Raw genomic sequence first — 23,959 nt, forward strand, 5'->3', positions numbered from 1 at the left:
GCAGCCGATATGCGCTAATATTAGACTGTGCTGTCAATAATGACACTTATTTAGTCAGTTTGTTGGATGTACTTGTGCTACATGTTAGCAAGTCACACAAAAGTAAACACATCGTTCTGTATTGGGAGACAGTTCTCAGACAGGTTGCCTAAAGATAATGATAGCTTTAAAGCTGCATCCATGTGTTGTTTTTTGAATTAATTGAACTAAATTGAATTGTTGTGCCATTTGTGGACAGAATTCCAGAACAAGCATACAATCACACATTTGACATATGACCATTATATATATAGGTATAGCTATAAATATTGCCAACAATTACCAGCAATGTAATGAATGTAAGTCCAATATTCACACACAATTCGAGTTTTGTTATTGGTCTTGCATACATTTGGTTCATCAAAATAAAGAGCTGCAACAGACTTTAAAGATCCACGGAGCTGAAAGGGACTGCAGAGTTGGGGAAAATCTAAGTTTGTCACTTGACCCATTGCTAATATTTAAAAAATGATAAGTGCTGCTTTAAAGCAACGGATTTAAGAGAACTGAAAAATGAAACGTGCCAATAATCTGTTATTGCTATTTGTGGTCTTTGTGGCCACAGTTCAGTGTAAATTACAGTACACAGACTCACTCTGAAGATCTTAACAAACACTCAACTGTTGTCCTAAAAAGCAGTAGGTCTGTGGTATGTATGTGTGCTATTTGATATGTTGTAGAGGAAAATGAAACAGCACACATGAAGGAATTTTTCAGTCAGATTTTATATATCAATATATAGAGATATTCAAAAGTAATCCATTACAGAAAATCAAAAAGTGGAACCAGTTTGGTCTTAATGCCGTTCATCTTTGCATGTACAGTAGTTGGCTGATCCCTGTCCTTTTGATGAAAAATACGAGGGGGAAATCAAAAAGTAAACAAAAAAGGCACAAATAAACAAAAATCAATCGTCCCATTAACACCAAGGTTGGGAAGCGTGAAAGATGTGGGATTTTTTCAGAAAGGGGACACCATGTTTTACGTGGGCTCACACAGAAAAAAAGAGTTGCACACAAAAAAGAATGCTTAATGATGCACAGCAAGAAACAACACAAACCATTTTGGTGGATAATTCAGATTTCTTACAATCAGGGAATGCAGTGCTCTTCGTTTATACAAATAAATTAATATACCTGTCAACACTTTATCTAAAATCTTATGTACATCTTCTCTTTTACATAATTGTATAATACATTATCAAAAACCTTATGAAAACATATTTACAAATCAATGAATCAAAAAGCACCCTCAAAGCTTCTTCAGTGTCATACACTGTCAACACATACAACTCTCTCTCACACACACACACACTTACACACCTGTGTATCCACACACCTTCATACACTGTTTTCTTCCATGCAACACAATACAGAAGGCATTCTAAGAGGGTTGTGCAACAAAGAGCATACAAACAGTTCAAATATGGCTGTGGGATGAACATTAGCACACACATGCATAATAATGAACACACACACACACACACACACACACACACACACACACACGCAAGTACGCACACATACAGAGACTTTCAAGGTTTATGAATGGCATAACAGAGTTAATGACGGACTAAACCAGCATGAAACATGTTCACTGATAGGACAATTTGGTCTCAACCTCATTACATCACAGTCTGATTTTTGCTTTCTGTGGTTACATCACATGACGGCTCTTTTTCATCATGCAGCCACCAGCTGGGCCCTCCCACATGGCACTATCCAAAACTATCTGCTCAGATTCTCAGGAGGAGGCTCTGGAATCCAGCTTGCTTTTGCGAATGTGTGCGTGCATACGTGTGTGTGTGTGTGTGTGTGTGTGTGTGTGTGTGTGTGTGTGTGTGTGTGTGTATCTCGCCTGAAACAATGAATGGCTGCATTGTCAGCTGGTGAGCAATTATGCATGCTGTTTGTGTTTTCTGAGGGCAAGTGCACATTGTCTCCGTCCTCTGGAGAGCAGCGTGAATTTGCTATCACTTCATCCCTTGTGTATTTATGTGTGCATTTGTCACAGTCAAAAGCAGGTGATCAAATAAAATTATTAACACTTGAGGATTTTTGTCAACCATGTAACACTGCAGCCTGACTAAAAACTGCAATCTATTGCTTTTCTCAAACCTTTTAACACCTAAACAAGTCACAATAAAGAAGACAACTCTCCCTAACCTTCCAGCCTGTCTGCTTATACAAAACAAATATCTAAATACTGTATAACTCCATTTTCTTCTTCTTTCTTTCAGTCTGCAACACTGCTGCACTCTCTGGGAGGTCAAATAAACATAACCCCCCAAATCAACAGAGTTCAGCTGCACTGTGAAATGTTAGACAACTAACCCTTTGCCTCTGAACCAGAGAGAAAGCACATAATGTGGGTGGTAACTGTTCTTTAAAAGCTTAAGAAGAAAAGAAAAATCTTACAAAAGAAAGCCCATCCAGGAAAATGTTAACTGCAAAAGACAGCTCCAGTATTGGCCGTTATGACATGACATTGTGATCGATTCTAACACGAATCTGTACAGATTGTCCCATCAACGCAGATGCTGTCCCAGTTTCTGCACTCCTTCCTAAACAGTGTTCCCAGAGCTCAACGGCCCACCAGGAATAACAAAAATCCCAAATTAATACATCAAAGGACAAAAAGAGAACCTCTTGCTGGCCCCCGTCACAAACTATAAGACACACAGCACGCACCGCACTCAGTCATCTCAATGCAAAAGACTCAAAACAGGAACCAGTCTGACTCCATATTCCAGTTAAGGTCAATGCTGAGAACACATTATAACACATTAATAATCCTGTAATTAATCCTCAACATTTACTGGAGAAAAAGTAGATCCAGCTCCATCACAGAAAAGGTATGAAACAATTTTCTAAAGAATCATGTCTTATTAATTCTGCTGTTTTTCAAATGGAAATTGGCATAGGACATTGGCTGTGAATGGCTGCATGTAACACTTGATGATATGTTGTTCGTCCCTTCTGCAAACTCAGTCCCAGTCGCTCCTGACCTCACTGTGTGTGCGTGTGCCTGAGCGGCCATCTTCCCCTGGAATCCGCTCTTGAGGGTCACTTTGCAGTGGAGAGCATTGGCTGCTCTGTGTACCAGTGAGTCCCTGGATCGGGCATGCTGCCCCCGAGTGGTAGGGCGATGAACTGTGGGCAGGTGCCACCTCCTGCTCCTACTACTCCCATGTTGACGCCCTGCGGGTACGGGTGGTGGTGCGTGTGATGTCCCATGCCATCAGTCCGCCCGATGTGGATCTCGTCCTCCTCGCCCTCGCCAGTGGTTTTGCGGTAGACGGGGTTGTCGAAGTTCATGCTCTTGGTGGAGTTACGCCTCCAGTTACGCCACACCAGGTAGACTCCAGCGCACACCAGGCCGAACACCACTGTGGCAATGATAGGAACTGCATGCGTTTAACACACAGCGGCAGGGACACGGGAAGTGGGGGAGCGTTAACAAGGCATAACGAGTCCATGGCATGAAATGAGAGGTACGGAGAGGAGCATAACAGGCATGCAGGGGACAGAAAGGGCAGGGGACAGCGAGAGAGAGGTTGTGTGTGTGGGTGGCTCGGCTAAACATCAGGTCAATGTCGGGTCATGCACCAACCGACTGATTTTGAACACAGACTCTAAATGAGCTGTGGGAAACACCATTAGTGGCCCGGCAGTGGAGTAAATTAGCTTTAAACTATCCTTGGGGAGCAAAAATTTCAACTATCGCATTACATCACAATCTCTTTGCAGCTCATCCTCTGCAAATGTGTCCTTGAATAAGCAATGTAATTTAATAATGCTTTATTAAATTACAGCAATAAAGCACCAATAAAGCTTTCATGCTTTATTGGTGCTTTTTCTCTCTCTCCTGTACTGTTTATTTACCTTATAAATCATATATACAATCTATCTGAACTAATTGGTGGATTCATTTTGGTTTTCTATTAGTTTGCTTGTTTATACACAGAGGAGGAGGAAATATTTTTTTCCTACAGTTTCTACTATGCCATTTTTTACATTTGTATTTAGCTAAAACGGGAGGACTCCGAATAAACCTTTCCTGCTTCCTTCGTCTCCTGAACTGTTCTGTTTTCTACATGTATGTATTTTGCTTTGTATTATTGTGCAAATAAACTAAACTAGACTAAAAACTAAACTACTCATTCTATAATAAGTGGTGTCAAAGCAGGACCAACTTTTCTCAAAATAATTTTAATAATAATTAAAATAATCATTATTTTATTATATTACTTTGAGTTCCATTATCGACAGTAACGGACACATTTTCTGAAAGAAAGATGTTGCTGTTGATTTTTCTAAATGTAATTGTTCAATGCTCTGATGACCATAAACAAAATTGACAGTGACTGTCCAATCATCATGTCTCTTGTCAGAATTTAGACTCCAGTAACCCGTTATCTGAGACAGCATTACGTTTGCCAAATACTTTAGTGAGAACTCATATCTCAAGCCATTTCCAAATGTTTAAAGTGACAATGTTTGAACAAATAACAGTCCAACCTTACATTTTTCCTGAACATACTTACTAGCTCTACACTGTAATAAAATAACAATGCTGTTACTATATTTCTTCTACATGCATCATCAGCTGGTAAAGATAGTGACTTTTGTCATTGGACATGAGGCTTTACCCACAGTTTTTTAGCACAATATCACATATTTAGCCATAGAGTATTATCTATTTTAGCCACAGACGGCATTTTTAACCATCAAACATTAGCTTCCAAGCTACAGCTGATCAAATCTACTAGCTACAGTTGTCATTTCTGAAGCCAAAATCAACAGTTGTCAGCTAGCTAGCTGAAAAGTGCATTTGTGTCACCAGAAAACGAACAGAAAGCTTGACAGGTGTAGCAACAGTAACTAAGGGGGCGGGGTTTTTAAAACGTGAGCAAATAAAACCAAATCTTTCTAGGTGGCTAGATACCACTAGTGGTAAGTGACAAAATATTTCCTAGTAGTGCACTAGAGTGTGTGAACTACAGAGACTAAAGGTCTACTGACAAGTCTGGCTGCAGCAGAACCCAACACAACAACACAGTGAGAAGTGAATAATGCAGTGTGGCAGCGATGTCAGACTCACAGAAATATGACTCTTGAGAAACGTCAGCGAGGAAGACCTGTGGGCCAGGCTTCTCTCATCCTGCCAGAGCAGGGTCAGTGTGAATGGACTACAAACACAGTGGCCATGGGCAGGAGGTAGACAGCAGCTGTATGTAGCCCTGCAGGCCTTTAGTGTGGAAGGACACACACAGACAAGAAGGCTCCGGGTGACTTACCAATGGGGATGACCACTCCCAAAACAGCCACTGTCAGGTTCTCGCCCAGGAGGAAATGCTCGCTTCCAGCTGAAGAGAGAGGTGAAACAAGAGAGAGGAGTTAGAGAGAGGAGTTAGAGCGAGAGTCAGAAAAGACAGCAGAGCGAGAGAGGATAAGAGTGAGAAAGCGCACGGGATGAAAAAAAATGTGTGAAAAATAGAGTGAGAGATAAAGCAGGGGAGGCAGGAAGGGAGAGCCGGTGGAAGAGAAGGGCGATAAAACAGAGAGGCGGGGAGCGGGTCATGCATGCACGGCTGTGAGTGTTTCACAAAGAGAGACAGATAGTGAAAAAAGCGGTTGGAATAAAAATGAAAGGAGTAGAGAAAAATGATGAGTTGCTTGGCATTTGCCAGAGTGCGACCTTGATACTAACCCTGACCTTCTACACTTCATGTATCCAGGGTCCATCTCACACTCATTTACATATCACATACTTACAAACACCCTTATTTACTTGCAGTCACACAAGTGCATACATGTCCCCGCAGACATACAACCGCCTACAGCCCACGCGGGGCACAATTTATGGAGGAAAAGGCGACATTTGCAAGACGACAAGATACCATCCATCACTCCTATTAAAGTCAGTCGAGCGTGGTTGTTAGGACTTGTAGGTAACTCACTTTAATGTCATCATTACAGTGAGGGTGAGGTTGTTAGATACATTATGAGTGTGAGAAGGACTATGGGATGTGGTACTTGGCAGGAGATGAGGACACTCGGGTGAAAGTGCAACTTTATCAGAGGATTAGGCCCGATCTCTTGTTAAGTCCTGAATGGGCCGCTCTGCCCTTTCCAAATCATATAGAGGACCATGGGGGTCACATGGAAAAAATTAATCACATAGCACTGGACTTATATTGTGCTAAATGAGAATTTATGAGTATTTGTGGTAGTATTGTCAGTGTCTTCACACACAAAATCATATTTTGAATTCACAGCCCACTTACAGTGCTGAGAGACGCTGCTGTCCCCCGCAGGAGTGGTGGGGAAGACCATCGCGGTGGCGGTGGAGTGGGAGCCCAGTGCCTTTGACTCTTGTGATGACATAGGCTTAAGAGTGGAGAGTGGTGTGAGTGGATCAGGGGCACCAGAGGGAGCTGTGGTCAGGTGGGGGGTGGCGTCTGCCTGTGATACTGCCCCTGAGGGAGGGGGGAAGTCTTCTGCAACTGTGGCTCTGGTGCCAGGTGTAAATCCAGTAGGAGGTGAGGATGTCGGCGTCATGTCGCTTCTTGGTGCTCCTGCAAAGACAGGAAGAGTAGAGTAGAACGCTTTAACTCAAGACATTGAGTATTTTATATTTTACTTTAAATATTCACCATTAAACAACCCCACAATGGTCACACACTGTTTGATAAAAAGGTCAAAGTTCAAACCAGTTAGATGAGCACAGATATACAGATCTCTCATGTATTTAGTAAACTACATATATAAAAACATAGTATATCTAGTGATAGTGATTGTAGCCTCTTTACATAGTTAAATACTGCTTTATATTTATGTATTCACTGATATTTCTGTATGAAATTACATATGACTGTGGTGATCTTTTGTGATTGACATAATGGTGCTGTAAGAGCCATAACAAACATGTGAATATCAATGAGTACTTGTAACGTGCACATGAACTCAATATACAGCAGTGCTCTTTTAAGTCATGCATTAAATATTTCCTTTGTGCATCTAATGATGCTTCTTTCAGTCAGAAACAGTCTTGTTTATAATTATGGTGAAAACAACTGATCTTGGGTCTGTTCATAGCAGCTGTAGGGGGGTAGCTGCTTTGACAAGATAGCATGGACATCATACATCATAATGCAACATCATGAGCTATACAAAGGCAGTATGTGTTCCAGAGATGTCGTTGTAGATTGCATTACATTGCATAGAGGTCCGTGTTATTGTATCCACTGCCTGTATTTGTTGCTTAGCAACTATCGTTTAAGTGATATGTTCAATAACTATACTGCTTAGAGGGAGAATATTTAATCATTTATTATTAAAGGTTATATATATGAGATTTAAAACATTAATATTGCAGCAAACAACTATTTGCTATGTGAGGATACAGTGGAGAAGACCTGAAAAAGAACAATTCAGTCACACTCGCTCTGTGTGTTGGGCTTCTCTGTGTTTTCTTTACTTAGCTGCGTCTGCCCGCTAGTGCATGTAAGTCCATCTGTGTGAAAATGTTGGTTTTGAGGAGGTTGTTTCTTCTTTCATCTAACTGGGAGAATTGAGCATTTATTTTGGCCAAACCAGAGTTGGTGATAGTTGGAACAGTGGAAAGAATAACAAAGATGTTTTTTGTGAGTTTTATTTTGTTTCTCTCCAGTTTGAAAGAAGCGTGTTTAATGATTTGCAACATAAAATGACTTGTTTTTGCCAATGGAGTCTGGTAGCGAGTATTAGTGATATAGAGGCTGTTCCTGTTTAAACAAAGAGGATCTTTCTCTTAAACACAAATGTCTATCTCTGTAGGGATCCATAATGTCAGACACTTGGAATAACAATCTGAGCCTGTTAGTAGTCGTACACCTTTGTCCCCAAGGATTACGTCGCAGCCATTGCAGTCTGTTTCACAGCCATGTAGGGCCAGAATATCTTCACATTTAACTGAATTAAAGATTTATTTCAACCAAACCAGAGCTGGTTATTGTTGGAACAGTGGAATAACTAACAAAGACTGTTTTGCTGAGTTGTGTTTTGTTTCTGTGCAGTCTGATCTGCAAGGTAAAAGGTTTTATCAATGGAGTCTGGTGGGCTGTAGAACTCATTTGTTTGTCTGAGACGCTGGTGCTTTGGTGCAGGGTTTCTTAAATGGGGGCCACATTTCATATTCAATATTCCTATTTTGTTTCCTTTTTCTAGACAGAAATGATGGGGGGGGAGAAAGGGGATGACACGCAGCGAAGGGGCACAGGCTAGACTCAAACCCTTGGCTGCCGCAGCAAGGCCTCAGCTGCACACAGGGCCGCAGCTTCACCAGGTGAGCCACCAGGGTGCCCCCCGAATATTCCTATTTTCAATACAACTGTTACGTGCTGTTAACTGTCCACTGCAGTTGCCTCTGTGCCACTGAGAATGACAAAGAAGCACAAGCACATGTTTCTCCCTTAACTGTAACTGAAACCTATCAAAAAGATGTACTTTTTATTGTACTTTTTTTTTATATAGGCATATTTTTACAACCAAAAATCTTTTGCCCTGGTCAGGGGGTAGTCTGGGGCTACAATAATGAATCCGCAATGCGCTTCAAGCATAACAGTGCTTACTTGAATAAAACTATACTATACTTATACTGAGCTGGTAATAACACAATATAGAAAACAGGCAGGATTACCAAGTGTTGTGTCTTAAGTAGGATTTGCCAGATGCATCTTAAATTGTCTCAATAATGTTTATTTTATGAATATTCTTCTCCTGCCTTATCTCATTGTTTCAGCACATTTTGCATTTTCTGTTTTGCTTTGTTGATTGTTGCATTTTGTAACTGTGTAAAAAAGTGCTATATAATAATTGAATTTATTATTTTCCTGATAACACTATCTCCATTGGGATAATGCACTAAGCAGTTGTCAGCACCAGCATAAAAGTCTCTACAATTTTTAATCCAATCCAATAAAAACAAATAAATATATAATGAATATAAAAAAGGGCTTCCTTAAGTGAAGCAGAATCTGATTATCTACACAGTAAGCACCGTGGCGCTCTGCCCAACAAATCCCTTTAGGTGCTATTGATTAGTAAATGGTCTCAATTACCACTCATAAACACGCTCACCTGGCACACAGCCCCTCATATCAGGCCCCAGGTCCTGTCCGTCAGGGCAGGCGCAGGTGTATTTGGGCGAGTGTTCGGTAATCTGTGGAGCCTTAAGACACAAGTACTCACAGCCTCCATTGGCCACACTGCCCAGATTACAACTGTCTGGGCCTGGAGAGAGAAAGAGGGAGACATGGAGAATTACACAGTTACGGTTATATAAATAAGATTATCACTTATTTAACATTGGGAGATAGCAGAGAGTCAGAGAGAGACAGGAGAAGTTTACTGTTCTCCACTGCGAACACTCCTGAATTCCCTTTCAACAAAGCCCATTACTTTGCATAAACAAAATCTGAAAGAATACAAAGAATCAAAACTGGCAACATACTTGTTGTAAATATTAAGCAGTTCCTGTGCTACTGTGCCAGGCACAACTCCACTGTGTTGATCCTTAAGTCTTGTTTAGATACAAACTGGGAAAGACAGGGATGTATGAAGATCGAAGTGGAAGGACGGTGATGAAATACAGTGAAAGATTGAAATATAAATTGGCATGGAGTGGAAGGAAGAAATAAAAAGAGACAGAAAGGCAGAGATAGATATGGAAACTGACACACAAGAAAGGAAATACATGGCTATCACATTCATGATTAAGAGCTCTGTTGAGTTCAACTCAAATCTGGATTGTCCTGTTAGAGAAAATCCGGTTGGAGGCACGGTTTTGACAGATGTGTGAATGTACTGCTGCTCCCAATGCTTTGATCACTCCACCAGTGACAAGCCTCCATATCATTTATTCATTTGCCTGGGTCGACACAAACCCACAGAGGAAAAGTGGTCACAGAGATGCGACTCAGCTCACACAATCACAATGAGGGAAGGAAAGTGAACGAAAACCAACAGATGTCTCCCTCACTCATAGTGTACACACACCTTGCGGCTGTAGGAGCTGGTGGAAGACCACAATGTCATGGGGGTCGTTGAGGTTTTCCGCCAGCGTGTGGATGTCCTGTCCGGTCAGCCTGTTGGCCATGAAGACCGCTGCCCTGTCCCTGTCTGTCCAGTAGATACGATCCTGAAACACAGGGAGAATCATTGTCTTAATATGGGTAACGCACAGAACAAGTTAGTCAGGGGAGTGTTTTTGGTTTGAACCTGAGAGCGAGTATTGGCAAACAGCCAAAATCCAACAGCTCGGGTGGTAACCTCTGAAAGCCAAACAACTAGCACTTATAACTAATCTCCACAATAAATAATTTAAGAAGATGGGTCACTTTGTGGCTCTTGGGAAACTTGGAAGCGCATGCTTGCAAACCTTGTTAAAATGTGCATTTCATTTTTTATTTCACTTGACGTTTAACTTGGAGTGATTTTATTAATCTTTTTATTCTGTTGGTAGTGCACCTTGTGACTTGTGCACCTTCACCATTTTTAGACACTTCAATAGAATGTCTCTAGGGATGTCAGCCCACCACTTTGGTCCATACTAATATATATTTAAATAATATCTCATTTTAATATCTAAATTTGGTACAGACATTTTTAGTCCCCAGAAGATAAATCCTACGAAAATCCTACTTCTACATTTTCAAGTTTTCCTGCTGGACACAAGATGTCTCCTACTTCACTGTAAATTGTTGTGAATTGTATTGTCAGTGTATGTCCACTGGTGGCTTCAAGTTTCTACATGATGCATGCTGGACCAGGACTAACTTCCAAACCCTTTTTTCATAATACATGCTTGCAGACTGCCCCTAAAACCAGATTTTCAGTGGGCACAGAGAAACTTTCCACTTTCAGCAGATGGATGTGAACACAGATTTCTAGTGTCAAACTCTGCACATACATCATTCTGCACAGTGAAGATCAAACATCCAACTGTAGGAACAAGGAGGGACTTTTTAATCAAGCACCATAATCTGGTCTAAATTTCAACCTGTCCAATGCTTTGGTTTATAATCAAATGCATGGAAAACAACTTATATCCGCCCCCGTTGTACTTTGTGTTTAGCGTTAATGGCAGCATGTTAACATACTAATACATTATACCTACTTTGCAGCAGCATGTTATCATTGTCACTGTAAGCATGTTAGAATGCTGATGTTAGCATTTAGCTCTAACCAAGAGACTGTACTAAAAATGTATTCATCTTCAGGTGACAGAAAGTGTATGAATAAAATAGAGGAACAATAGAATATAACATACAGTCCAGATGACTGAAAACAAACAAGGGGACAAAATTACCTAAACAGAGAGACCTACACAGGGCTAACAGCTGTTAATTATTTGCTCAGACAACTCAGAAGTCTAATTTATCTGAGAAAAAACAATAGAAAGAACAATAGTGCGAGTGATATAATATGCACTGATAAATATTTGTTCCCACACATAGTCTGATTCATTATCTTTTGCAGAAGAGAGAGAGAATGTTAATTTGGTGCAAATAATATGAATCAAGAAGATGCATATGCAGAGGTTTAATGGTGACTCAGACATTCGTTTTAATTCAAATGGAGCCGCAGTGGAACAACAACTACAAAGCAAAACAAAACAGCAGGCATGTAATAAATGGGACTGTGACAACTTGTTATCGAAGATTAAATCCATTGGTTTTCTTTTTATAGCTTTCAAGTTTCTGCATATCTTTTGTGGTTCCTTACAGCATTTGGTCTTAAATGATTAAAACACATCCTATTTAGATCCAAATATAGTATCTCAAAGGCACATTTAAACCAGGCATATTGTTCAGTAATTGATTTGTTTGCTTTGTTTCCCTATTTCACTCCCTCAACAGTTTAAGAAGACAATTTTGGAGCTGACATTTTTTGTGGTTGCCTTAGAAACTACAGGCTAATCCCCAGTGAGCAGCGAGACAATATGCCTCGCCACACGAGTGTGTATGTGCATATTGAGTCAGTCATTGAGTCAGAAAGAGATGATAATGTGATGTACACTACAACAAGCTCCACTCAATAAGACGGAGGTTGTGTATGTTCAACATCCTGAACACGAAGGTCACCTTGTAGTCACAACAGGGCAGAGAGCAGAGAAGCCCCGGATCGATTATGTATTACACCAGAGGGAATTTATCATCATTTCTAAGATTTACACTACAGTTCTGGCTGCAGGACTAACAGCAGAGTTCAGTAAAAAAAAAAAAAAAAACTCAAGGTTATGCTTTTGACAGCTCTATACTCTATTGGTATTTTCATTTTTAAAGTTTAAACCTGTAAGAACAACAAGTGAGGTTTATGTGTTGTTATAATGCATTTTACTCAAGTACTATACTAAATTACAAACTTTTAGGTACTTGTACTTTAGTTGAGTCGTTCCATTTTATGCTACCTTACCCCTTACCCTATTAAAGGTGATGCATTTTTATAGAATAAACAGTAGTTTGCAGTTTATATTGGCTCCACCTCAAACTGCTACAACAGCAGTTTACACATTAATGAATCAATAATAATCCAGTATTATAATCCAGTATGACGACAAAACACTGAACAGGGTCATGATAATGATGCTAATACCTCTGTACTGTTACTGTACTTTTACTTGGTGGTATTACTACTTTTACTTAAAGGACCAGTGTGTAGGATTTGGTGGGATCTAGCGGTGAAGCTGCAAATTGCAACCAACTGAAAAACTTGCCTGAGCTTGCCTCCAAGTGTGTAGGAGAAACTACAAGGCCTTATCTAGAGTGTGTGTTCGAAGGTAATGAAAACACAATGATTCATATTTCCAGGTGATTATACATAATGAAAACATACCTATGATCATTATATCCATTTCTGCCAATAGATCCTCATAAATGTTACACACTGAACCTTTAAATAAAGGACCTCTATACTCTGTCCACCTCTGTTCTTTATAAAGTTTCTTGGCAGAGTTGAGGTTTCTTTACTCGTTTTACTATTAAAGGAGGGACATCCAGTGCGGTGACCCAGTGCAAGTTTCACGACCCCTCAGCTCACGGATGTAATTCAAACCCAAGTGGATATTTTCAAAAACCCATGCTTGTAAATCTGGTCTGCTGCTGAATAAAATCTGTACCTATACTCCCACTGAGACAAGCTCCCCTTGAGAGGAGTCCCACTGGGGAAAAAGCAACCTGGGTGATGTCATTACCACTCATGTGAAACTGACTGGGACTTTGCTGCAGCAACAGACATGAGTTTGTAAGTAAAAGCATGCTTGCACACAGGCACAAACATACACACCACATAGAAACCACCAGCAGCACTGGCTTGGCACAAAACCAGATTTAGGTTTCTGTGATGGACATATCATACACACAGGAATGCTGGCTGATGACCAAGGCATGAGTGTGTGGGTTGCTTTAGGCTCCTCACTGTCTTCTGTTTAGTATGCTCTGCCAGGCAATTCCAGAAGGGAATACACAAGGACACACACACACAAACTGAGCATACAGTAAATTGAATTGAACAGTCATTACACTCAAACTCCCAGTCACACTGCAGGCCCCTGTGAGGCTGACGAGAGAGATGTAGATATGATGAGATGTGGGTTGCTGGATGATATCACAGACAAAAGTCATTGAAATCTATTGCACACAAACCTCAAAAACAGCCAGAGCGTAGGGGTGACCCAGTCTCTCTGCAGACGACATATGCGTCCTTCTGTGAGCTCCGTTCAGGTCCACGCTGGCTATAAGGTGAAGCTTTGAATCCACCCAGTACAGACGCCTGTTGGCTACATCTGAGAAACACAGACACACACGGATAAGATTTTCCTGAAGCGGAGTAAGAATTGATTGTCTCTAAGCACTCTGACCAACAAATCCCTTTAGGTGATATTGATTACGTTTTAAAATGTCAGATTCCCACGATTACACCGCTGCAAGTTTTACTGTGTCAATCTATAACTTCTTACACACTTCAAATATCACTCAAACTGTAATAACTTCATAAATCAATTTTTTGCCATCAACATTTAACATTTACCCATACTATTTTAATTACTTTTGACCTTTACCTACAATGGTTTGATTAAGTGCATCAGCTCTTTTTCAGGACTGTGCTTCAAACACAACAACTGCCCAAAAAGTTAAATATAGCACTGTGTAATATATAATCTAAGGACAAGAGCTGAAAAACAGCGGTTCTCCTCTCACCTAGAGTGATGCCATTGGGCCATTCAATGTTATCAGCTACCAGCACCTGTCGGTCCACTCCATTCATCCCGGCTTTCTCTATCTTGGCTCGCGTGCCCCAGTCTGACCAGTACATAAAGCTGGATTGAACAAAGGAAACATACTTATTGTGTTATTATGTTGTGTTCATGTAGTGCTAATCTTAGAATCATATAGAGAACTTTAAGACTGCAAAAAATAGGACAGGGGAAATGAGGGGGATATCAAAATAGCTTTGAAAACAGACAGAACACTATAGCAGGGACAATACAGTCCATAGTTTGATGTCTGGGAATATCACCTGTAAGAATTGTGGAACTGTTGTTTTGAAGAAACAGAAAGGGATGAAATTTGTTACAAAACCACATGAGTGACAAAAGATAACTGCAGCACATTCAAAGATCTGTGTACGACGCACTTTACAAGAGCTGTCCATTCAGCACCACAAAATCAAGACACAAGTCAAAAGACCAACAAAGCAGTACCCCTATTATCTTCACGCTAATGCTCTTAATACTTCACTGTTATCTCTCAGTTGTCTTCTGCTTGAATTTGTATTTTTCTGTCAGTGTCGGACATTTAGTCCTTGCAGGATTGTTATGTCGATTCCAAATATGTTTATTGGCAATTGTCAGTGTTTTGTCACCCCATATTTCAGGTTTGTTTACAGAAACTTTCTTTTGCTCTCCAAGAGCCCATTATGTCATAATTAGCTGTGCTAATTTACATCATCAGTGTGAGTAAATACTCTGCTAAATGGAAAACAAGCAAACTTATGCAGCCATGGTGATTTGTGGTAGGCTTAAACCAAACCCCAAATGTTTAAACAACCACATTTAAAAGCTGTTATTGAATGAGTTCTGTATAGTTGGAATGCTTGGAAAGAAATATTAGTCAGCAATCACAGCAGAAAAATACACAATGATTTACACCATCATTTCTATGCAAATGTTTATTATTATTACTCATTTGGTGTCACTGCAAGAAATCTGTGTGTGCTGGATTCCGGCTGGGCAGTTATGATTGGATCTATAACGTGCAGAATGTCTCACTGTGTCTGCCTCAGTTTAGGCTATGCGCCTGATTATTTTAGTTTATTTTTGTGCATATTTGTGCTCATCTGGGTTTGGATCACCAGAACAAAAAAAGCTGCAGAGGCACAGGCTGGCACAAATTCATAAAGCTTTCCAGATTAGGAGCGATCATCTAGGACAGAATTTCTAAAAAAACTATTGAGTCAGGATGCTAAATGGGTCACAGGCTTGTTACTCTGGGTTCCCACATACAGCAACAAGAGTTCTCTTGTGTTTATCATTAGACATGGTTCTAGAAGAGGATTATGTTTATTCAATCCCTGGGAACCCTGGCTGAAATCACTTTACAAATCTCTATCTAGGGTCATCGACCATCGTATTCAATATTATAGAACAGGAAAAAAGAGATCAGTGTAGTGTCTGCCAGCATGTTCAAAGAGATACAGAGGAGGGGTAACCCACATAAACTCAGTTTGACATTATTTTATGCTGACATACTGTAAATTGTTATGTAAATTCATTGTGTACAGTTTATTAATAAGCATACTTTTTGAAGTTCAAAATGAAATGTGCAGGTCAGTGGATGCTAGCATTGTAATGCCCAGTATAGATAATTGTTTAACAACCATAACTATTGATCCTGTCATTGTTTCTATCTTCAGTATTGGGTATTGCATAATGTGGTCAATGCTTGATGTCAGAGCCTGGTTTCAATACATTTTGTATTGTGTTCATGGACAAAGAAACACACATACACAAGTACACACATCTCCTCCTCCTTACCCGTGGTGGGGATCCAGCGCTATGGCCCGGGGTTCACTCAGGTCGGTGTTGATGAGGACGCGTCTCTTGGTGGCGTCCACTGAGGCCACAGAGATGGACTTGTCTCCTGAGTCTGTCCAGTACAGGTTGTGTTGGAGCCAGTCCAGAGCCAGACCCACGGGGGCCTGCAGCGAATCCACCAGTGGCACCTGCTGGGAGGGGTCACTGGCCTCATGGATGAAGGCACTGCAGGGGGAGGGCCATAAAGGGAGTGAGGGAGGAGGCAGTATTTTGAGGGGAGGAGAATATGGAAGCCATGATCTACAGCAAGCCAGATGTTATTGCAAAATCGATGTGCAGTGGAAGAATGCTGACTGCCTGGTGGGGCCCTATTTTGTGATAATGAGTCTGTATACACTATTCTTATTATTATATGCCAACCTACTAAAAAGATTTATCCTTTAAAAATATTGACTTTTAGTGATTTCATTATGATTTCATTACACGTTTTATAAACTTTTCCCAAAAAGTAGTTAGTTGATGTAACTATATAAAAACAACTGCAAACACAGCTGTGAATGCAAATCTAGTGAAAACCATGACTGAAGGAATAAATGAATAATAATGCAATTAATTTGCTTAATTATGTTTGTCTGAAGTAAGTTAAGTAAAAAATAAAAAAGTCATTTTGGTACATTACTTTGATAAATTGGGAGTGGATATATAAGCACATACAGGACAGTGACAGGACAAGTAAATAGCCTAAAGATTGTGTATCATAACGACTGATGTGTATAGTAATTCTCCACTGTGCTGTAAAGGGACTGCTGAATGGAGAATGGGTCTGTGTGTGAGCTGTAGCCTTGGGCCATGCGCTGAGCAGGTTCATCCGGGGGTTAGCGTCCTTCTTAGGTGGACCACTTATCAGAATAGACAAGGCCTAACTCAGGGGTTGCCCCTGCTCGCTAATGATTTGACCCCAGCAGAGGTGTGAGGTGAGGGCCAGGAAGCTGTGCTCCCGAACAGGAATTTCAGTTTTAGTTTCCCCAGAGATCTTCTCTCTTAACATCCATTTTATAAAGAGAACACAGTGCTCCAATTAGAAAACACTCTGGGGAGAAAATGTAGTTGGGATAACAATAGGAACGGTGGAATTAATCTAAAATGATAGCAAGCCTGAGCCATCAACTCAGCTGATAAAATATCAAAAACATCAAAAGACTAGTAGATGCTCAGTACATCAAGAGCAGGAAAATCATGTTAGGGTGCAACAATATAATATTAAGCATATCAAGTGTTTGTAATGTCACATTTTGACTGAAACCTTCACATGTTCCAGTGGTTCATCTTTGAAAAAAAACGGGATACATCAGTAAGTCTACCTAGTTAGAATAAGAGGTAAGTATGGCTTAATATATTCAAATTTCATTTATATTGCAGACGTTTTGATAGAATTATTTCAAAATAGACATAAAAGATTATGACCACTTTTTAGTAGACTAAGAGCCTGTTTACACCTGGTATTAACATGCATCTCGGGTGATTGGATCACAAGTGGACAGCTCTGTGGAATCAACCACTAAGACAAATTGTGATTGGATCACCCAAGATTCATGTCAATGCCACGTATAAACAAGGCATAAAGAATTGTAGGATTTATGGTTCATGCTGCAATGAACAACATCAGATACGACATGATACACTTATTGGTTTCTGATCAACATTTGGAGCTGGTGGCAGTAACGACGTAGGTTTCAAATTCTTCCAGAAATTGGTTTTGCAAATGTTTTATGAAGAAGGAAATACATTCAACATATATATTTAATACGGCCAATTAAAAAAGTTGTACTGTTTCTGGTTAGTAATTGTGGCTTTTTGCTCTAAACTAAATTTTCTGTTCTTGGTCTACCTGTATATTTTCCGGTGAAAGCGGTCACACCAGAAGATACGGTTGTTGGCCACGTCCAGGTCCAGGGCCACAGCATTCTTCTGGGTGGACACCACTTGGTTGTAGTCCCTCTTCACCAGGTCGATGCGTCGGATCTCATGACGATTGGTGAACAGCAAGTAAGGACTCTTCCCTGCACACAAAGCGGAAAATATTTATTTGACGTACTGCTTTTGTGAAAATGGGCACAAAGGCCAGTATGAACACATACTTCAAGTATGGGTGAGTTTAACTGGCCAGAATTTACAATCCCAGTCACAGCTCAAAGCAATCTAGCAAAGAGTCTGAAGCAGGATCAATACAATGTTAGTAAGGGGAATACATTATTGGGAGGTAGATTGGGAAGTGCTTCAATAGTGGCTTGTCAGATCAGCTTTGACAATTTGGAAAAGGGCCAGAAGAAGGGTCCAAGCCAGTATCTCATATTAGAAAACTGTTCCCATCCAGAAGCTGCACAGATCATCAAAAAGAGCATCAAACATGTTTTTGTGCAGCACTCAAGACCATGCTGTGTCAGGGAATGATGGAGCCATTCCTCTACAGTAATAACACTGAGGCTTCACCACAGTATCAAAAAGCATTGCAGCTTATTGTGCTGCTGCACATTTGTAGAGCTGAAGTCGATAGTCTAAATGTCATCTTTTAGCACAGATAAATAACACAACAAAGCCTGTGTGATACAGCTCAATATCCTCCCCTAACAAGAGTGTGGGGACAATAATCCTTCATTAAAAACTGCTGAATAGTTTCTGTATTGATCAGTGTGTCTGCATGCATCATTAAGCTGTACGCTCCTTATTATCTTCTCCTTGCAAATATAGATCAGAAGTATCTTAGCATTTGGCTGCACCTCTTTAAACAGCAAGCTGTCAACTTTCACACAGGTGGTAAAAATAAATAGACATGAATAAATGCACACACACACACACACACACACACACCAGTAATTTCCTCTGAGGGCTAATAAACAACCTTGAACAAAGTTAAATCTGACAGATTTCTTTACCCTTGTCTTAGCCACCTAACACAAAACAAGAAGGATTAGTTAGCAATATTTCTTTCCCAGGATGACAAAGTCATGACCTGCCCTACTCTGCCTCTGATTGGCTTACCCTGACATTGTCTCCCTAACCTTAACCATGACTTCATCACCCTGGGGAAAAAATCTGGCAGTCAGTTACCTCAATGCACAACTGCAACAAAGTTTAACCCACAGACAGAAACAGAATCATGTTAAGCGTTAATATTGTATCTTTTCATGTTAATTACAGGGGAAGCTATGTTGCTTGGTGATGCTAGTTACAGCTAGCTAAGTGTTTACTCATAAACCAAATTTTGACCTCATGATGATGCTAGATTAGAGGGGATTACTAGTGATTATAATTTATCCTGAGGGAGACATGAATGTGTTTGATTTTATTTATTATTATTTTATACATTTCATGGCAATCAATAAAATTTTACATCTCAGTCTGGGCTAAATCGGCGGACCGACAGACCTACAGACCGACATTGCTACTCCTAGAGCTATGCCGCCAGCATGGCTAAAAATATAAACCGGTATTTGCCTCCAGCCAGAGCAATAGAAGAGAACCGTAATGGATATTTGCATACTTGATAAAAAATTACACAAAAAACACCACACTGTCATAGAGATTGACATAAAACATTAATTTCAGGTACTGTACATACATAGTTTTGTACCTTTGTCATGCTACAGTACTAGAAAAAATAGCTATTATTTGTCCATGTCTCATTTTGGGTGCATTCACACCTATTTTTAGAGCTGTCCGCTAGTGATAAGGTCACCCAGGATGCATTTTAATTATACCCAAACCTGAACAGGGGGCTTTTACATTAGCATGTCTTTATGTTTAGTTCCCTCTAATTGTGGCAGGAAAAAGCCAAGTGGGTGACAGATACACTAACAGTGAATGCCTGCAGGGAAGGTTTTATCACTCTGGCTAGCAACTACAGCCCACCTTTGTCTTGTAACATCTATATTGAGCCTATCTTCTTTCTGACATGGTAATGGGATGGCAGCTGCAGCCAGTTATCTCTGGAGGCAGATATGATATTCTCTCATTAATGGCTCGCTTGCTTCACCTTCACTTTTGACAGTGTGTGTTGTAGCCTCATTGTATTATCGTACTCCTGCATGTTCCTTCTTTCTTCCCTTTCCTTCCTCTCCCAGCCCAAACTGAATGATGACAGTGCTGCTCAGGACTAAGTGTTCTCAAAAACTGGCCATTACAATGACAGCATTTCCAACCCCTCTAAGAGGAAAATGGTCCCCTGCTGGTGTTATGGGCTGCCACAGCAGTGTTCGTTTTCATTGCATCAAAACAACCGGTGGAACTGCTGCATTCACAAGGATTCTGCTTTTGCGGCTTTTGACACAAAGCCAGACACAGAGTTCTCTCCTGGCCATCATAAACTGATAGCAAACACATTGGGCAGTCATGCACAGAGAAATACACAAGTGTAGACAGAGGCAGGGGGCAGATACAATCCAAACACATATACAGTGTGTACAAATGCAAACACACACACACAAGTGCTGAGCTTTGAGTTCAGTTCAGTTTAATTGAGGGAAATGAAATCACCGCATATGACAGCCACAGGGACCAAAGCACCACATTTAATTTGACTCAGTGTTTCCTGCCACTTAAATAATGAACATTTTGGGGGGAAATGAAGAGTAAACATACAAACTGGCCTCTCTCTGTAATGCTCTCCTAATAGCTTTTGGCCATAGTTGGAGGTCAAAGAAAATTAATTGGCCTCTTAGCAGTTCACTTTGTTCTCCACTAGTCTAACAACTCATGTCAACAAGCCTAACGGGAGACCAGATTCAATTTGTTGTAATTATCCTCCACCGTGACTCAGCCAGGTACCCCTGAAGAGCTGCTATACCTAATTATAAGTGTTCAGCATGGTTTAACACATCAGTCCGTCACTCTTGAAGCTGTCTAATAGGATGGGACAGTGGAGGACGGATTTGGCCTGGGAGAAACCGAATGTGGTTGCCTTGGTGATGCTTGTGAATCTCTTTTCTTTTTTTGTGATTTAGCAATTATGTCAAGTACCCAAGCAAGTGCAGAGCAATGATAAGAACCTAACAGCAGAAAGATGTTAGTGATTATGGGATGAGGAGCTTTTGACACAGTGGCACAAAAGCTGAGAGTGAAGTGTTGCATTAATAAGCAAACGCAATATCTGAGAGAATGTCTTGTTATCAACAGCACAACACAGCTTTTAAAACTTTCAGTGGGGAAATTTTATCTTTTGTTTTAACAGCAACTATGTGGGTTATAAACTGCATAAATATAATCACAGTTTTGACTAATAAGTCTCAAAATAGGAACCCTTAAATTCTACTGTTTCAGTCACCCTGCATTGTTGATCAATGAGCACTGAGCAACTCACCTTCTGCCTTGCAGGTCTTAGTAACAGGGTCCATCTCATAACCTTCATAGCATTCACATTTAAAATCCCCCTTGTAGTTGATGCAGATCTGGCTACAAGCGTCAGGGTTCTCACACTCATCAATGTCTGCAGGAAGGAGAGGGAAGAGAGGTTATCATTCAACGGAGAGACAGAGAGAGAGAGAGAGAGAGACAGACAGAGAGAGACAGATAGTGACTAATTCACCCTCGTGAGTGGCACTAGGTAACTAAGTTCTTAAAATGTAAATATGGGATTGATTTTCTGAGAATAACAGCTGTAATGGATGAATAAATATGCACATTTATAACTGCAAGTGCTGGAGAAACACACAGACGTGTCGTCATTTGCAGTTAATGGGAAGAAAGATGTCGACAGGGAGACAGGGCGTATCCCTGTTGACTTCTCTGTTCTGCTGCCTTCCAGCAGATCTCAGGCTTTTTCCTTCGGTGTGATGGGGAAACGGTAGTGTTAAAAGGATGAGGAAGGCTGTGAAGGACATAGTATGTGTGTGTATGTATGTGTGTGTGTGTGTGTGTGTGTGTGTGTCAGAGAGAGAGAGAGAGAGAGAGTAGTATGAATGTGCTAGTTTCCCTGTGGGAGTGACAGGCTGGGCACATTAAACAAAGACAGACAGCTAGAGAGCTGAGAGCTGCCCAAAGCAATACACCACAGACATACACACATACACACATACTCACCATCACACACACAAACACACACAGAGTCATAGTAGCTCTGTCAGCAGCCACTTTTTTTTTATCTATCTGTCTATCTGTCTTTCTAGATAAAGTTTTTTAATTTACCGCCACAAGTCTTTTTGTCCAGTAGCTGGTAGCCAGTGGGGCACTGGCACTCAAAGCCGATTGGTCGGTCCATGCAGACATGGGAGCAGCCGCCGTTGTTGATCATACACTCATTCAGCCCTAAGAGACAAAGAAAAGAAGCCAGTGGTCAAATGCAGCCAATCACAGAAGAGTCAGGAATATTATAGTTGCCCAGTAGGTCATTTAAAAGATCAGAATTCGAATTAGAAAAAGGCCTCAGCTTCATTCACCATAAAATATTTTTGTAAGAGCAGTGAGATTTGATAAAAGTGTGTAAATATGTCTGGCACATAGGTGTGGAAAATGGATATCATCTTCATAATCTTCCTTTTATCTCAACACTTGTACTCAGTTCTTTTCCCTCATTTCTGAATCCTTATCAGATGTTCTCAAAAGTGAAGAAAGGAATCAAAGAGACACAACATCACACCCGGTAAGCTCTTAAACCGAGATTCAGGTCCATCTGCACGGATATGAAATATGTGTGTAGAGGGGATTAATGCTGTGAACTGGGATTCTGAGACGTCCAATAAGAATCTATCACAGGAGTGAGTGAGGACATCTAAATTAAACAGGCACACTGCTCAAATAGAGACAGAGTGATGTAAACGCATGCGGAGAATGAAAGAAGCTGAAAAAAAAAAAACAAGATATAAAAACACAACCACTCTCAGTTGAAACTAGGTCACAGCATCTGTCAATAGGTTGGCAGTTGGATTTGTGCTGCACACAATGGCTTTATGAATTACTTGACAGCATAAAGGGCTCAAAAGTCACCGGCTGAAATTTTATGGTCAGTTTTTTTTCTTTATCTCCACCACAATTTTGCTCAAAACACATTTGCTCTAGAAACTGCATACGCAAGCTTACACATACAGTAGCATTTCTGTATCATTTCGCTGTTGCGATGACTTGGTAGTAGCAGCTCTTCAGCACACTTTACTTTCCATGCTTGGTTCGAAAAAAAATGAAAACAGTTTGAATGAGTCACAGAAGGTAAGCCAACTGAGTGAAAGCTACAAACACCAGACAATAATTCTCTCCAACATTTCATTCAACAGTGCTCAGGCATTGCTTTTTACACAAACAATTGAGCATAGCTGCACAATCAACAACTGGAAAGGGATGATAAACAAAAAAAATGGTTAAACAGCAAGAGAAACCCCACTCCTCAATACGAGAGAGTGCTTAATTCTGTCAACAGCATCCTATCCAATCTAGTGTAACACATTTGTCAATAGCCAATGAGCTTTATTTCATCAGTCACTGAGAGCGTGTGTGTTAGTATCTACAAACTTCCCACTACCATGTATGTGTATATAATGCCTCTTTTTATAATCTTCTTCTTTATTTATATTTTTCTCATACTAAGTTTATTGTTATGCACCAATATACCAAGAAAAAATCCTCATATGTGAAAACCCATATGGCAATAAAACAATAGTGATTCTCATTGGTTCCAAAGTGAAGCGTTATTTGTTGAATATATAAGCAACAAACTGACAAAACTATATATTTCTACATTTGTTTTTACACATTAACGCTTCCAGTGTTATATTCTCAAAATGTTGTTAATATATTTGTATGTGAGTAAAAATATGTTCATATTATAGGCTTTTTGAAAAGAATTTTTTGTATTTAG

General features: G+C 40.3%; 1 protein-coding gene across 2 annotated transcripts in view; it reads right to left on the reverse strand.

Moving 5' to 3' along the window:
• Positions 1-745: 745 nt before the first annotated feature.
• Positions 746-23,959, reverse strand: part of LOC127368363 (low-density lipoprotein receptor-related protein 8-like) — a 75,958-nt gene continuing 52,744 nt past the window's right edge. The window contains exons 8-18 of one of the 2 annotated variants that reach the window (XM_051409168.1): positions 22,297-22,416; positions 21,473-21,598; positions 18,005-18,176; positions 16,117-16,341; positions 14,282-14,400; positions 13,727-13,866; positions 10,080-10,221; positions 9,162-9,314; positions 6,329-6,619; positions 5,339-5,407; positions 746-3,427 (exon numbers count right to left, since the gene is read on the reverse strand). In XM_051409168.1, the coding sequence (XP_051265128.1) occupies positions 3,105-3,427; positions 5,339-5,407; positions 6,329-6,619; positions 9,162-9,314; positions 10,080-10,221; positions 13,727-13,866; positions 14,282-14,400; positions 16,117-16,341; positions 18,005-18,176; positions 21,473-21,598; positions 22,297-22,416 (1,880 nt within the window). In that variant the 3' untranslated portion in view covers positions 746-3,104. Of the gene's footprint in view, positions 3,446-5,338; positions 5,408-6,328; positions 6,620-9,161; positions 9,315-10,079; positions 10,222-13,726; positions 13,867-14,281; positions 14,401-16,116; positions 16,342-18,004; positions 18,177-21,472; positions 21,599-22,296; positions 22,417-23,959 lie in introns of both variants that reach the window. The other variant, XM_051409158.1, reaches the window with a different exon arrangement.

The sequence above is a fragment of the Dicentrarchus labrax genome, unplaced genomic scaffold (assembly GCF_905237075.1).
Source record: "Dicentrarchus labrax unplaced genomic scaffold, dlabrax2021, whole genome shotgun sequence".
In the NCBI taxonomy this organism is placed as follows: Eukaryota; Metazoa; Chordata; class Actinopteri; family Moronidae; genus Dicentrarchus; species Dicentrarchus labrax.